The 17,705-nt window shown below is 32.2% G+C and overlaps 2 protein-coding genes across 3 annotated transcripts in view; one reads left to right on the top strand and one right to left on the bottom strand.

Moving 5' to 3' along the window:
• Positions 1 to 777: 777 nt before the first annotated feature.
• Positions 778 to 14,341, bottom strand: LOC127723928 (uncharacterized PE-PGRS family protein PE_PGRS46-like). The gene is made up of 9 exons (XM_052230645.1): positions 14,237 to 14,341; positions 13,976 to 14,056; positions 12,209 to 12,256; positions 10,041 to 10,156; positions 9,404 to 9,585; positions 8,241 to 8,268; positions 7,833 to 7,923; positions 6,427 to 6,489; positions 778 to 1,169 (listed from the first exon to the last, which is right to left on the bottom strand). Exons 2-9 carry the CDS (start codon positions 14,010 to 14,012, stop codon positions 778 to 780), a joined length of 957 nt encoding a protein of 318 aa, XP_052086605.1. The 5' UTR covers positions 14,013 to 14,056; positions 14,237 to 14,341.
• The window catches only part of LOC127723592 (U11/U12 small nuclear ribonucleoprotein 25 kDa protein-like), a 41,987-nt gene continuing 38,548 nt past the window's right edge, over positions 14,267 to 17,705 (top strand). For both annotated transcript variants that reach the window (XM_052230280.1, XM_052230282.1), the window contains exon 1: positions 14,267 to 14,350. In XM_052230280.1, coding sequence (XP_052086240.1) covers positions 14,267 to 14,350 — 84 coding nt within the window. The remainder of the gene's footprint in view (positions 14,351 to 17,705) is intronic.

Raw genomic sequence — 17,705 nt, forward strand, 5'->3', positions numbered from 1 at the left:
CAATATTACTAAAAATATATAATATTTCCAGTTATTTGTAATGATTTGTAAACTCAATATTCAATATGTATAACCAAGAAAATTAATAAAATTTCTATCAGATAAATATATGTTAGATAATGTCAGTTAATAATCACAGGTATAACATGTATAAGTAATAAGATATTGCCAGTTTTTTTACATTTAAAACAAAAAGCAATCTTGCATATATTTGATCGCAAATAAATAAATAATGACTTTGATATATCACATATATCATACGATTAAAGAAATTTAATGCATAATTTTTCATATTAACATCTATTAGGAAAATGTTCAGGGACGAACCACTAGTAAGTCGTTTAGTTTGATACTGCTGTGTCCAAAGTTTACAACAAAACCTTGTTTTCTCTTAAAAATGTTACACGAACAATGACAGCAGAATAGAACTACAAGTAAGGACAAGGAATCATTGACCCACATAAATAAAATTATTCCTTTCCAATTACTTTTCTTTGTAATAAATAAGGTAAAAGTAAGTTCTACAATTTCGAGTTTTTAATCAATTTTTTTTACTGTAAACAGACTTATTTTCACGGATACTTTATTTCACGTTTTACACTTTCTAGCCCATTTGGCGGCTATCTAATTTTGCGATATTCTAATTTGATTGATGTTGTTTAATAAGGAAAGATCCAAGTTTTACATATTCGCGACGATTGATATTTGCGTTATTTTTCTAAACGCGAAAATAAATCGCTCGCGAAAATAAGTTGGTCTACAGTATTCTTTATAACTTTAACCGCCACCACATCCACCGCCACCACATCCACCACCCCCACATCCTCCACCACCGCATCCTCCGCCCCCACCGCCACCATCGCCACCTCCGCCATCACCACCACCACCACACCCGCCACCAGCACCGCCACTATCACCAAAGTCTCCTCCAGCACCATCATTACCAGCTTCGAAGTCACCAACATCGTGTGTATCATATCCGTAATCATTGTCATTACCACAATCATAGTCAATTTGATCGATGTCCACGCTTCCACCGTCACCAAAGTCACTCCAACTTCCCCAGAATCCACCGTAGGGGGTTGGTCCCCATCCCCATCCCCAACCCCAGCCCCAACCGGGTCCATAACCACCAAGACCATAACCTATGGCTCCTCCAAGGATTACACCTAAAAGTACAATATGACATGTTATCTTGCCTCCTATATATTTCAATGAATATCATTCCTTTAAAACGGACACGTGCAGACTCTGTATATTCAATGTTTGGTTAGTGGGCGTGATTAGCAACAGCGTTACGTCCTTTAATAAAAACAATACGATGTTGAAGAAAATCCGTAAACGTTTCATCCAGACAACAGATGAAGAAATTAATGATAAACAATCAAAAATAAATGCAGAAAACACATTTAAGGCTAACATATAGTAATTTTTGATTTTTGTGTTTGTATAGACCAATGAAAATAGGTTCTTAATATACTCATTTTGATTTTACATGAGAAATTAATGAAAACGGGTATATTTCCATTGGTTTCTTGGACAATGAACATAAGAGCACAGGTTTCTTGGACAATGAACATAAGAGCACAAGCGTCGACAAAAAAGATCACTTAATATAATCTTTTTGACGACATTTTACATATTTCACTAGAATATTTAGTTTGTCGACACCTGCACTCTATGTTTCCTAGGCCTTAATGTAATTGAAATCAGAACAAGTTGGTTAAATTCGCAAGTAAACCTCTATTGTTCATCTATTTGGAATGTACAAATAGCATTTTACAATAAATCTTTGACAATTGTTTTTTATTTAATTTTCTCAAATGTATGTTCATCAACTTCAAGCATTTTTTTTCCCTCAAACATACAACTTAATAATCAGGACCAAATATGGCTCTTACATAAATTACTCCTTTACTGACCCCGCATTTATCGTATTAGGTCACTACCACATTATGTAACTAATATTCTTTCTAATTTGTTTTCATAAATTCAATATAATTTCGTGTTGTTATCAACCCGAATAATCGGTGCTTATGGAACACCACAGCTGTCTTATGTGGAACTTTGATATAACGTTATGTTGTGTTATTATTACTTGATAATATTTTGTCTTTACATAATATGGTTTTGACTTTACGTAATGATGTTTTGATATAACTCAATATGGAATAGTTATTACTTAATGATATTTCGACATTACACGATATGGTTTCGTATTGAATTGATATAGTTTTGTCATCACTTAATATGGTTTTGTCATTACTCGATGTGGTTTCACCATTATTTAATGTAGTTGTTTCATTCGGCAATGTGGTTTTAACATTACTTGATTTGTATGTGACTTAACGTAATGTATTTATTTCATTACATGATGTAGTTTTGTTATTTCGTAATGATGATTTGCCAATTCTTTTTATGGCTTTAAAATAACGTAATGATGTTTTACGATTTTACACTACATGATTTGTTTGTTTCAGTATTTGATGTGGTCCTTTCATTCTTTGATGTGGTTATCACATTACGTGGTGGAGGTAAAACTACGTGACCATTTCGGAAAAACTAGTTCTATTTTTAGATTTTAGATTTCCATGTTCTATTTTTAGATTTTAGATTTCCATGTTTTATGTGGCTTGGATGAGTGTGGCCATCCATCGAGTTAGAGTTTAAATTAAAGATTCGAATTAAACTTAGAGTTTAAATTAAAGTTTCGAATTAAACTTTGAGTTACGTCTTCGATTTAAGTTATGATTCAAGCCATTATTAGAATAAAAGTTCTAGTAGCATTGAGTTTCGGGTTCAATTTCAAGATTGAGTCAAAGGTAGCATTCGAGTTACAATAATGATTTCGACTTCAACTTTGAATTTGAGGAGCCTTTTGGGGTAGAGTTTGAGTAAGTGTCGAATATGAGTTTCGTTTAGATTAAGATTTCGAGTTAAAATTGGAGTTATCTAATATGAGTTCGTCAAGGTATTTAAATTTTTCTATCGAAGATCGAGGGCTTCGAAAAGAGGGCTGAGGGGTATTTGTACAAAACATAAACAATGTTACAGTATACAAAACACAACATAGAAATTGAAATAAAGTTGGATGTGTAATGATTGCCAATTAGATTACTATCCACTAAAGTTTAAATGTCACAGTAAAGGATGTAAGCAATCATAGGCAAATGTACAGCCTTCAACGCACCGTATAGTATAAAAAGGCCACAAAGGCCGTCACGTGAAGATGTGAAACAATTCAAATTTATAACAAAACAATCTACGAAAAACAAATTTGACACACATGAAACAATGACAACCATTGAACCACAGGTTCTTCAAGTGACTTGGGCAGGCACATACAGAAAGTCGTGGCGGAGTCTAACATGTATGTGAGTGCTAAACCCTAACCTAAACTCGGACTGTAAACAGCACAACATAAGAAATTGTAAAAAAAAAATCCAATTGGTGATGATCTCGCGTGCTCCAGAAGGTTAAGCAGATTCTGCTCAACGTGTGGTAGCCGTCGTGTTATTCGTGAAAGTTTAAACCCAGTGATTTGGTTTTATTTAGTAGTTCCCGTTCGAGGAAAAGATGACGGAGTTGTGGTACGAAAACTGGAACATATCCGTCGTCACTTGTGAAACAGATATTCCAAAAAGTTTGTTGTTTCAATTAGTGCGATATATATCAGAGTATGCAATTTATAATAATAACAGATTGATATTCGTATATGTTCAAATAATTATACACGCTAAAAAAATAAAAGAATTCATATTTTATAGAATTGATGTTTGTCGCTTATTCCGATCCCCCCATTTCCTTGTAACTTTAGTGTGAGTTGATTTAAAGTGTCTCATTGCCGACAATAAAGTACAAGTCTTTTGATTTTTGTGTTGAACCTGGGACATTAATGTAGCGGCAGTGAGACACAACAAACCTATATTTCGTTGTGGTTAGTGGCGTCGGCGTCTTCATTATTTAGATTGTCAGGTTTCTCCTTTAAATTGTTTTTACATTTTTCATTTCGGGACCTTTTATAGCATACTATGTGGTATGGGTATTGCTCATTGTTGAAGACTATACAGTCAAATATAGTTGTTTAAAACTTCTACGTCATGTGGTAAATATTTGGTTGAGAGTTGTCTCATTGGCAATCATACCACATTTTCTTATTTCTATATAGGTTTTTTTTGCATTAAATATTACCGAGTTAGACTGTTTTGGTATGATAAATTTGAAAAACTCAATGGATTAGTATAACACTTGTATAGGAGTTATTCTTCAAGTTCAAGTTAAAGCAGCTACAGAAAAACATTTCTTTTTTTAATTTTGTATTTACCGATAAATGTACAAATAAATGTACAGTCAACATTACGCTTTTACACTGACAGCAGCAATATCATGCGAGACGAGAATTATGTGGAATCTTTCACGAATTATTATATATACCGCTTCCATTTGAGAACTAAGAAAGAAAAAAAAACGGCAGGACCAAATTGTTTAGGGATATCCCCCGTATGGCCGAAAGACTGTAAATTGTTTAGAACTTTTTTCTTATTTTTGTCTCCCGTTCCCCTTTTTCATACCGAATAACTCTGGACAACAAGTCGAACTTTAATTTGAACTTGAACTCAATGGATGGCGAAACTCATTTAAACGACATTAAACAAACGACATAGTGAAATCGGTTCAAAAATAGAACTAACTCTGAAGTTAACAAAACCTTTAAATAGACTTATTAAGAAGGGATATAGTTACGATACTGTTGTCAGGTCATTAAAGATTGCATATTTTGGCGTTAATATTGATTCACTTATAGGGTCTTTGCATCGGCACTAAACACATTTATTTAAAAACCAGTTGTTGGCATGACACGGGTTATGTTCTTCTCATATATGTTATGATGGTATGATACTAAACCCCTAACGGGAAGGATTGTGCCTGATATTCATATGATGAAGACATAATCTTTCAATCAGTTTAATTGAAGTCTGGAGCTGGCATGTCAGTTAACTGCTAGTAGTCTGTTGTTATTTATGTATTATTGTCATTTTGTTTATTTTCTTTGGTTACATCTTCTGACATCAGACTCGGACTTCTCTTGAACTGAATTTTAATGTGCGTATTGTTATGCGTTTACTTTTCTACATTGGCTAGGGGTATAGGGGGAGGGTTGAGATCTCATAAACATGTTTAACCCCGCCGCATTTTTGCGCCTGTCCCAAGTCAGGAGCCTCTAGCCTGTTAGTCTTGTATTATTTTTAATTTTAGTTTCTTGTGTACAATTTGGAGTTTAGTATGGCGTTCATTATCACTGAACTAGTATATATATTTGTTTAGGGGCCAGCTGAAGGACGCCTCCGGGTGCGGGAATTTCTCGCTGCATTGAAGACCTGTTGGTGACCTTCTGTTGTTGTCTGTTCTATGGTCGGGTTGTTGTCTCTTTGACACATTCCCCATTTCCATTCTCAATTTTAGTTTTTCCGAAATGGTCACGTGGTTTTACCTCCACCACGTAATGTGATAACCACATCAAAGAATGAAATGACCACATCAAATAATGAAACAAACACATCATGTAGCGTCAAATCGTCAAATTTTAAAACATCATTACGTAATGTTAAAACCATATAAAGAATTGGCAAATCATCATTACGAAACACCAAAACCACATTATGTAATGAAACAACTACATTACGTTAAGTCACATACACATCAAGTAATGTTAAAACCACATTGCCGAATGAAACAACCACATTAAATAATGGTGAAACCACATCGACTAATGACAAAGCCACATTGATTAATGACAAAACCATATCAAGTAATGATAAAACTATATCAAGTCAATACGAAACCATATCGTGAAATATCGAAATATCATTAAGTAATGACTATGTCATATTGAGTTATATCAAAACATCATTATGTAAAGACAACATATCATCAAGTAATAATAAAACAACATAACGTTATATAAGAGTTCCACATAAGACAGCTGTGGCGTTCCATAGGTGCTCTACGACGGTTTTATGAACCTCTCGAGTGGAAATGACTGATTAATCGGGTAATATTATCAGTCTTTTTTTTGTCTTAAAATGTTTGATAGGCAACGTTTCATTCGCATGTTATTTGAATTTAAGTAAATCGTGTTTTCAAGGTTAACTTCGTCGTGTTTTCAATGGTAATTAGTCGTGGTTTGAAGACGACCATTTATTTTTAATTGATTTCATTTCAAAATGCGAATGTTGTATGATTCAAAAATGTTTGTTTGTATTGAAAAGGAAACGAATGTCTAGAGATCTATACAAAATCGAAGGCAACACTAACCGTATCAACAAAATCATGAATTAAAATGATGAAAATCTGTATGTTAAACTTACTCGAAATTCAAACATATGATACAAATACTATTGGTTTATTCGTAAGGCATTTACTTACCAGTTGTAAAGTCTGTATTGCTCCGTTCCTCTTTATTCTTCGGTAATTTACCTTGTGGTTGGTCTGAAATAAATCATAAATCATTAATCGGTAAGTACATTACTATGTTTGTCTTTTAAGAAAACAGTCATTTGTCACAAAAGCTGCTAAGACACCGACCATTGATCTTGAGGGGGATGAAGGGGTCATTGGTTTCTTTTCTCAGGATTTTTTATAAGATTGTGTCCAGAGACAAACTTTTTGTTCTGTTACTAACATGAACAAAAAAATCCTTTTAACAATCATCGACGTTCTTATTTCCCCCTAATTTTAAATGAGAACAACCTAATGTTCACTAGCTTCAGAATCATTTTTATCATGGAATTTGGAGTCGAAGAATTTATATAAAAAAAAAAACAACCGTAAGAGCCTGGCTTTCTGACTTGGTGAGTGATGGTAACTCAGCAATTGTTATATTACGCAGAGATTAATAAGATAACTAGATAACCAGGGAAATATACTATCCACATTGTGTGCATTTCATTATTACGTGGCAGCACATATATATATAATTATAAGTATTGACAAAACAGAGGAATTTATGTGTTTGTTCAATGGGAAAAGTCGGTATATCAAAATGACGAAAGTGATTATGGAATATAAACTTCACATTCAAATTCTGCGAAACCTCTTCAAAAGTGACAAAAAACGATAACAAAAATACCGAAATCGTTTGTAAATTCAAAAACGGAGGAAGTCTTAAACCCTGACAAAATTAACCGCTTGACTATATCGACCAAAGGAAAGATTTGAAATCAACTGCAATATTCCTAACAAAACTCGCCAATTTATTATCTGTAAATCGCCATAAAACTAAATGTCAACTCCAGATCTACAGGCATTAGAAAAATTGTATGACAACTTCAATTTTCATGAAAATGTCTAAGACAGTTCAATTACCATCATTCTAGGTAAATTTATTAACCTGTCAAGTGAATAGATATATATAATAAATATTCATCTTCCATTCAACAAACATGTACATTTAAAATCAACTTATTTATCAAAATAACAAGATCCTCTGTTCCTCTTAGCATGAATGATTAGTTCCTTAGAAATTGTAATATCAAGCCGTTTTAGTGAGGTTCATGTTGGACAGACTTTAGTTTTGTGTGTTGTGTTTTCAATACTGTCTGTAATGGCATTTTTGTTTTCAGCTATAATTTAAATTGAAATTTCCTTTGGTATTTTACGCCCTTCTCTTACGTCTTTATCATCGGGTTTTGTACATCCTTTTGTTAAATAAAGAATTTCTTATTTTGTTTATATCATTTGTGAATGTATAAAAGTATTTATTCATAGTAATGCTTAATTGCGTTGATTTATTTGATTTTTTTAGTGTCTTCGGTTTTATTTTTGATACTTACATTGTACAACATTTGTGGGTGGAATTGGTCCAGTCTGGTGACTATTGCTTGAATGATGAGGACGCTCAGGCCTTGCAGGAGGTGGCGGCAGCTTTAATTATACAAAATCAATATGAAAGGTTAAATCATTGGTTGGTCGATTTTATCATTTATGAAAAAATACCAGGGTTAAGATTTTTTGTACTCGATGCGCGTTTGGTGATGATGATGATGATGATGATGACCCAAAAATGAAAACGCGAGTTAAATTTGCTTATTGCTTGTTTTGTTATAAATGTTCCTCCGCATTGTTGTAAATTAAAGTTAACATTTGCAGTCGTGTATGTTGCGATAAAACACAACGCTCATTCCTTGAGATACATATATAATGTTATATTAATCTTAAGTGTAAGATTTATTTGTACTTACCGTTGGTTTGATTGCCTCCAGCCAAGCCCTGTAAGCAATAAAAGAGAAATAGAATAGACAGCTTGAGGAACAGATTCTATCTGGCAAATAGCATGGACATGATGGATATGCATCTTGAGGTATATCACCAGCCCAGTAGTCACCACTTCTGTGTTTACATGAATTATCATTGATATGGTCATAATTATAAATTAACTGTTTACAAAACTTTGAAATTTGGAAATAGTAAGGCTTTTCTACCTCAGGAATAGATCACCTTAGCTGTATTTGGCAAAACCTTTAGGACTTTTTGGTCCTATGCACTTCAACTTCGTACTTTATTTGGCTTTTTTAACTTTTTTGAGCGTCTCTGATAAGTCTTTTGTAGACGAAACGCGCGTCTGGCGCAAATACAAAATTTCAATCCTGGTATCTATTATGAGTTTACTTGCAACATGTATGTTAATGAAATTGTTTTAATAATTTGAGGGAGATTGACTGAATTTGACACTTTATCAGTTTTACAGTTACCAGCACTAGTTGGTTGATCGAAACGATTTGTCTGTGTCTCAACTCAGTGACTTCATGTTTTGAAATGATAAGATACCAGAGTGGTCGTCTGATTTGTATTTTTCTCGCATTTTCCTCAGTTTTTGTCTTCTTAGTCAATTTATGAGATTTAAACATCAGTACACTTCTGTTGCATAATATTAATACCGATGATGAAGTGACATATACAAACAACGTTATGATCTTCATGTTTATCGTCTAAAACATTTTTAGTTTCATGTTTCACAACTATTTTCTCTTTCTCAAAGTTGAAATGCTTTAATTTGGCATATATTTCAAAATATTCACATCTTACAGGTAAATTTAGTTTCATTTTGATCACAACTAAACGGTAAACTAAATTCAATCAATACCTTAACCTGACACAAGACAAATGAACGGACGGACCGAAAACATAACGGTTCCTAATATCGCAGTCGGGCAACACAACAAAACAAATAAAAATAGATATAAGAAGATGTGGTATGAGTGCCAATGAGATAAGTCTCCATTCAAGTCACAATTTGTAAAAGTAAACCATTATAGGTCAAAGTACGGTCTTCAACACGGAGCCTTGGCTCACCCCGAACATCAAGCTATAAAGGGCCCTAAAATGTTAACTATAGGTTACTTACATCATGTCCTCATCACCTGCCGTAAATAAAATCCAGTTCATTTTAATATATTCTTTTTTGGTTCCCTTTTTGAAGATGTCTGGAACACCCATTAAATGTATAACTTGTCTGCCTTTCGGAAGTTGAGGAAATCCAGCAGTATGAAGACACATTGGTCCAACTGCCATGAAATTAGCTACCATCTAGTAAATAAAATTATCAAAGGATAATACTGGTGATGGGTTGTCAAGTGGGAAAATGTCATGCTTATACAGCACAGAATATGAGGGTCTGGAAACAATTTTCAGATAAAAATGCTTCAAAAATATAAGAAAATGTGCAAATAGACAATTTCGGACAACGAAATAAAGAATAAAGAAAAAAAAAGAACACTGGGGATTTGATTGTTCAATTCTATACTACAAAGTGTTACTTCTGAATGTAAAATGTTGTTATAGACATATAAAACAATTCACAAAAATATATACTGACATCCGAAACATACCAGAGACCGGAAGATTATGATTCGTTTAAGGACACACTTAAATTATGGCCTCTACTCATCGGAAGAATGTTATTTATTAAATTTAAACACCTTTTTTAAGGATCAAGAGGTGATTTGACAAAAAGTTCTATATGTGTAATTCAAAAAAATTACCTTGAGTTTAATACCACCCTTGTGGTGGTAATAGTCGCGGTCCTGATACCATAAGAGACTACTGTCGTCAAACAACACAAAATAACGGGACTTCCATCCGTTGAGAAAACATCCTTCTGTATAAAGTTAAAACAGCTCATATGTTAGAGGAGCGTCTGAACATGCGATATGTATGTCTGTTATATTTGAATTGTCTCTTTTCTATTGTTTTGTTTATACCTCTTATATTGTTACCCCTGGGGAATAAATGATTAGCTGTATATGACAAAGCTATTTGGATAAATTTGGTCCTGATGGATGCACTTCAACTTTATGCTTTTGTGTATTTTAACTTTTTTGATTCGAGCATCACCAGTGAGTCTTTTGTACACGAAAAGCGCGTCTAGTGTACATGTACAAATTTAAACCATAAGTATTGAAGTTTTGATGAATTCTTTTTATAGAACCAAACTTCAGCGGTGACGTTGCTTTGCTAGAAGAGACGACGATACTACTGTTTCGGAGTTCGATACTGAACCAGCGGGGTTAAACATGTTTTGTAATATCTCAACCCTTTAAAATAAGTTTTTCTTCAAATTCGGACGAGCTTTATTTAGTAAACATATCTGAGGCGGAAGTTTAGTTCTTGTGGTCCATAACTAGGGTTTTTAAAAAAATGCACAACATGTGTTTTCTCTCTCACGACCAGATAGTTTAAGTAGGGTTATACTAATTAAGTATCATTTTAGGTCCTTTTTGGTCATAAAGCCATCAAACTTTTCAGTCTTATACCTCCTTAGATTTCAAATATTTGGCTGTGCGATTTTCTAGTGAAGGTAAATCAAGAAAAGCGCTTCGGACGTGTTATCTAAATATTGTTGTTTTATTTTTTTATGGTTACAGTGAATTTTGTACATTCAAGACTGAATGAAATCGTCAGTTAACAAAATGTAGTGGTATATATTATGAAAGCAAAATACATGTAAGTAAAATAACAATGCCATTGTATTCTTTTATTTTAGAGATACACGATACACAAAGCACTCTTTCGCGTGTAATAGAATATCAATGTAAAAAAAGATATCGTCATACTTTTCATTTTATTTTGAGTACAACTCATTAATACACTTTTGTTTGTATATTGACGGATGTCACGAGTGAACTAAGAATTGGTTAACCTTTTGGAGCGACCAGTTTTATTGTTGATTAATATGTTTGTCATGTGTGAAGTTTTTGTAGACTTTTTTCTCCTCACCATTTTTTTATGAATAACAATGAGCCTGGCCTGTATCGCCATCCATTGTGTATTTTCTTACTTGTTTGTAAATATTATGCATTTCTAAAGATTCAATGTGAATAAGTTTATAATTGACTAAACTCTCCAACTAATAATGAACGGGTATTGTCATGTTGCTATTTGACTGACAATTTTCAATGATACCATATAAAATCGATTTCCATGGAATCTGCAAATCAATTGTGGACAGTTGAAAGGTTGCGTAAATTACAACTCCTCGTGTTAATCTAAATCTCATATATAAAGTAATACATTATAATTCCATAGAAGAAGAATTGAATGCTAATGATTACATGTGAATGCTACAACCATGCAATTAAGATTAATATCAAGCTTTTTGTTTGTTTATCTATTCAATGTTTGAACATTGTCATGGATAGCACGTGCGGTTAAAGCTGTTGTATTTTATACAAAAATAATTTAATTTTGGGTGTAACACGTCTTCTGATTGGCTGAAAGTTTTTTTGTCTATTAGCTCATAGACATAATTTTGTCATGTGACCGTGACGTCATCAACATTTATTTTTAGTGATGTACTCCTTAAAAATGGATTTAGAATTAAATTTTAAGGAATTACTGTGATATTTTTTTTGTCTATTCCAAATAACCTCAAAAATGTGGTGCACACTTTTAAATAAACCGCTACACGGGTTATTTAGTGTGCACCACATTTTTGGGCTATTTCTTCATAGACAGAAAAAATATTACAGTTATTCCTTAAATAAAATATGATATTGGAATGCCTCGCGATTGTAGTCAACCTATCTATTTTACGGAATCTAATAAAACATACATGTTTATGTAATCATATGATGTCATTAAACGCACTGAATGTAGAAATTGTCATTCCATGCGATATAGTCAAACTATTGTAACTTTTGATTAAACATACGTTCATAAATCGTTAGGTAACCCGTCTTCACTACTCGTCCTGTTGGCTCTATAATAAAGTAAACATAAATATATATCGTGGTTAGCAATATTCCATGTGGTAATTGAGAATTGAAATATAACATCAATCTTATTCTACCTATTAAATGCTCTTAACAAAGTAAAGTGAGTTTTTTCAGTTTTGTACATGTTGTATACACGGTAACAAAACGATCACCAATTTGTCAGAGGTGCTGTAGAAACTAACCTTAAATATCCGAAACTTGTCAGTCGTTGCGGGCTTTGTCTTCAAATGACTAATCAGTTGTTCTCAAACAATAAAAAGCAGTTCGAATGAACAATTAATGCAAAGTTTTAGTTTTGTAACTCCGCAGTCTAGTACTAGGAAAGTACAATAAACATATAAGACTTTTTCTTACTATAATTGATAGAAAAGTTTACTGGAAAAGTATTGGTTTAAAAGTTACACTTTTAGAGTATGAAAAAGTGTTAGAATTTACTCACAACTTGCAGTTTAACTACAGCACTGCGATAGCATGGTACTGAAATCGTATAATATTTTCAAAGTACTGAAACGTTATTGCATTATATAGCTAAAATTTTCATATTACTAACATTTCTAACAAGATTCTATGGAAAATAAAACTACTCTCAGCTAATAATTTGAGTGCCTCTTATCCCCCTACACCATCAATTTTGAAACATCCCTCACATGTTAATATTTCACATCTTGTATATAACCTGAGTATGCTTTGATAGGTTTATTTGAAACATTACATAACTGTTGGTATTGGTAAAAGTAAAGTATTTTTGATTTTGAAAGTTTTCTATTTCTTAATCCAGAGTTATGTGACCTTAAGATTTAAGGTAATGTTTCCCATGTCACGCTCAAGCATACGTGGATCACCTTCAAACTTTAATCCAGTCTCCTTTACAAATCATTGTGCAGCATTATCTAAAGAATGAGTTAACTCAATTCTGATATAATAAAAACTCTAAATGTTCAGTGTTATTCTTGCAACAATTTCTATTCGCAAAGGAAGGGAATGTCTTGCGCTCCTGGTGTAGCTGTTTTTTTTTTTAAATGTGTAGCTAAAGAAGTACATGAATGTATAGTGTGTAATTATATATGGACTGTATTTCCGACTGAATGCTACATTTATGTGTTTACCGAAGAATTTGAATCATTTCAGGTTTGGTATAATCATAAGAGATATTGATCGTTTAGCACCTTAAAAATGTGTCACATTTGTAAATTATATATTTATAACATAATTTTCAAAATCATATGTCACACTTTCTAAAATGAATTAAAACTAGATGCAGTAATCAACAGAACTGATGAAAATTTTGAATGCAACCAAAGCTGAATAGAGTTTTCACGTCACATATGTATATATCATAAGAGGGTCTGGTTGGGGATTCTTTATTTCTGTATTCTTTAATTTGTAAAATTATTTTTCTATATTTTATAAATTTTGTCTGTGTTCTCTATTCTTTATATTTCAACTTCCCATTACTATTTTCTTTTGTTGTTTTTTTGTCTATTTTTCTCCGTTCTGTATTGTTTTGCCTTTTATTCTGCACATTTTGTCCATTATTCTCTATTTTGTAAACCCCATTCACACCCTCTATTAAAATTTGGGTTATTTAAATCGTCTAATATATATTTTGTATACCTGGTTTTTTTTTGTGTATATGTTTACTATGACTGGCTAACCCGGTAATTTTTTTTAGGAACGTGCAATACTTAAGGTTAATAACTTACTTTTGATACGTATTGAATTTGGCCCACAACAATCCATGTTGCTTGTTAATAAAATCCGAGGTATCAGTCGAGCGATAAAAACTGTAAACAACAATTATCATAATATTATGAAGTACATACGTTACAAATAATAGTTCAGGTGCAATATCACACAAGTATTTCAAAATAAATCATCAAACAATCCCGTGATATAGGTTTACAGATAAAATTTCATATATCACAAAAAGCATCCAAGGAAATAAAAATAAATGAAATACTAACTTAAATGGATTTTAACAGTGTTGAGATAAAATGTTGAACTCTATCGAATATATAACACACATTTTAGAAGATGTGTTGATATATATATATATATATATATTTAACTTCGTCCAGGTAAGAAATAAACTTGGGGCAACACTATTAATACTTTTAACATGTTTAAATTGTGAAAAGGAATATAGTGCAAGCAGTGAAGCGTTTCTTGGTTGATTGATTTACAGCTGTTTGCTTAAACGACCTTTGAGAATGATTTTATGCATACAAATGGAATAAAATAAAATCCTTCAAAATGGATTAAAAAATCGCGTCCTTTTATAACATAATATACAGTTTTCGGATTTTTTTTTAGGATAGCAAGATCGATGTGAACGAAGTCGACGTTAAAAAAAACATACTGCACCTCTATTCTTATTTTCCGAAAATAGAAATAGAAGGACAGCATAATATATAAACTATTTTTATGTAATCATGTTGATATCGTTTGTATATAATTAAGAGCAAACACATCAATTTGATTCAGTGAAAATTTCTTAAAGGAGTGTACAACTTTATCCTGCAATAATGCAGCCAACTATATATAGTACAAATAACGGGTACACAAATAAATGTTTGTTTTACTTGTACTTGTACCAATAAAGTCTACTGTTCAGTCTCAGCTCCCATGTTGAGCAAACGGTAATCTAATTTTGTAAAATCCCTGAAATTGTTAGGGATTTTATAAAATCTCTGAAAATATTGCTAGGGATTTTGTAAAAATCCTGATTACAAGTTTAAACTTGATATAAGAGAGATGCGTTTATCTTAATATAACTAACAATAGTGAGAAGAGGGCGTCTGACGACCATCGGTAAACACCATTCCCACACACCCTCCTGGCTATCAAAATCTTTCCCAAACCTAGACCCATATGAACACAGTAATAATGAATAAAAGGCATATGAACTGATATTAATAGTATAATTTACTTATTTTTGCATAAGTTTGAGTGACATCATGATCTACTGTTTTTTATGATTTTTTTTCACAGTCTCCACATTGAAGAACTTCATACCTACATTAAACAAATATTTACCTTTAATTTGATTTCAATCTAAAGAGTAGAAAAAGTATAGAAACTCGTTTAAAGTTTTATCACTTTGTTATAGAATAAATGTATCTGAGATATGACCAAAGTAAGTGAAGCGTATAAAAATGGTCAAGGTGGCCTATTTTTGCTTGGTAAGATACCTATTCACAGAAATGCAAGAATAATACAAAGTTTATCTGTTGTCTTTTTAGCTCACCTGGCCTAAAAGGGCCAGCTGAGATTTTCTCATCACTTGGCGTCCGTCGTCGTCGTCCGTTTACTTTTACAAAAATCTTCTCCTCTGAAACTACTGGGCAAAATAAAAACAAACTTGGCCTAAATCATTCTTAGGGTATCTAGTTTAAAATATGTATCCGATGACCCCGGCCATTAACAAAGATGGCCGCCATGGTTAACAGTTGAACATGGGGGTAAAATGCAGTTTGGCTTATATCTCTAACACTAAAGCATTTAGAGCAAATCTGACATGGGTAAAAATGTTCATCAGGTCAAAATCTATCTGCCCTGAAATTTTCAGACGCCGCATCAGACAACCCGTTGTTGGGTTGCTGGCCCTGAATTGGTAATTTTAAGGACATTTTGCAGTTTTTGGTTATTATCTTGAATATTATAATAGATAGAGATAAATTGTAAACAGCAAAAATTGTTCAGCAAAGTAAACTCTACAAATAAGTCAACTGATCAAAATTGTCAATTGATCCCTTCAGGAGTTATTGCCCTTTAAAGTCGATTTTTCACAATTTTTCGTAATTTTTTGTAATCTTTTACAAAAATCGTTCTCCACTTAATCTACTGGGCCAAATAGAATTAAACTAAGCCACAATTTTCAATAGGGTATTTTGATTGAAAAATGTATCTGATGCGTATATGCATGACCCTGTCATCCAACCAACATGGCCGTCATGGCTAAAAATAGAACATAAGGGTTTACTAAAGAGGTCTATGGGAAAATTGTAAAAAAAACAATTTCAAATGGTCACAACTTGAAAACTAATTTAAATAATGATAAGGGGTCTTCAGTAACTATTGTAAGACTACAATGGGATGACCTGCTTTAAATTTAACTACTGGGCAGAATTAAACCAAACTTGTACTCAATCATTAAAAGGGTATCTAATACTATTTATTATGATTTTAACCTTATTTTACATGATTTCCAAAACCACATTAGATACAGGTGGGCGACACAGTCTCTTGAGAGCCTCTAGTTTATTAATATTAGTATTAATTGGTGGGTATTAATGTCGGCTGCAAACTATTTATACAACACTTATTGCCTTTTATTTATCAATGTCCATGTCAAAATAATATACACATGTACATGTAATATTTGCCACTGGATAACATAGCCTAAACCAATCAATTTCTTACTCTTTTAATATGTGTTTTTCTCTTCTTATGATGGCAATCACTCCAAGTGCTGTTTTTATATTTGATTATAAAATTTGATATGATTGGTTTTAAACTTTTCAGGAACTACAGAAGCACTATTTATAAAAAAACAAAAACTTTCACTCTTTCTTTTAAAGAACTTTTTAATATAAAAAGAATCAAATTATTGTTCAAATTCCCTGAATTTAATCAGGAAATCTGTAAAAAGGATCTTAATTATTTCAGTGATTTTGTAAAATCCTTAATCAAAATCAAGGATTTGGTAAAATCACTAATCAGTTCAGTGATTAAACAAAATCCCTGATTTTACAAATTCAATGTAATATATATATATATATACATATATATATATTTATATACATGTATTGCAAGAGGGCATCGTAAATAAATTGTATACCCTTTTACGAGGTCGAGATGAATTGTGAAGAGTGTTTGTAAATAGATATAAGAAGATGTGGTATGAGTGCCAATGAGACAACTCTCCATCGTAAGTCGGTTAATAAATCTGAAGGGAACACGTTATAAATATCATTTTACAAGGCAACATTAATCTATCAATGAAAACAAAATTAATTTTTTAAAAAGATAAATCATTTATTCAAATTACCGTGTGTACTTAATCATATAAAACGGAGATCAATATGTAAAATTTTCAAGAAATGAACGATGACTGCTTCAGGCTTTGGCTAAGGGCATTTTTTTTTTTAAATTCTAGTCCCTTGTTTCCCTTTTTCTTCAAATTCATAATTAAAAACTTTCCCTTAGCGCTTAGTAAAAATCAACAAAATAACAATATTAAACATGATGCATATTAAGATCAAATGAATATTATTGATAATACTAGTAATAATTTTTTCCCTCTCCTCCTAAAAGATGGCTTAAAATCTAAAATCAATCTTACACATTATACCTTACAGTCTGTAATATTTCAACGAATCGCCTGCTCAGGGATTTATTCTTATTTGGTGGCCTTCGGCTGTTATCTGCTCT

Source organism: Mytilus californianus, unplaced genomic scaffold (assembly GCF_021869535.1).
Source record: "Mytilus californianus isolate M0D057914Y unplaced genomic scaffold, xbMytCali1.0.p SCAF_13, whole genome shotgun sequence".
Lineage (NCBI taxonomy): Eukaryota > Metazoa > Mollusca > Bivalvia > Mytilida > Mytilidae > Mytilus > Mytilus californianus.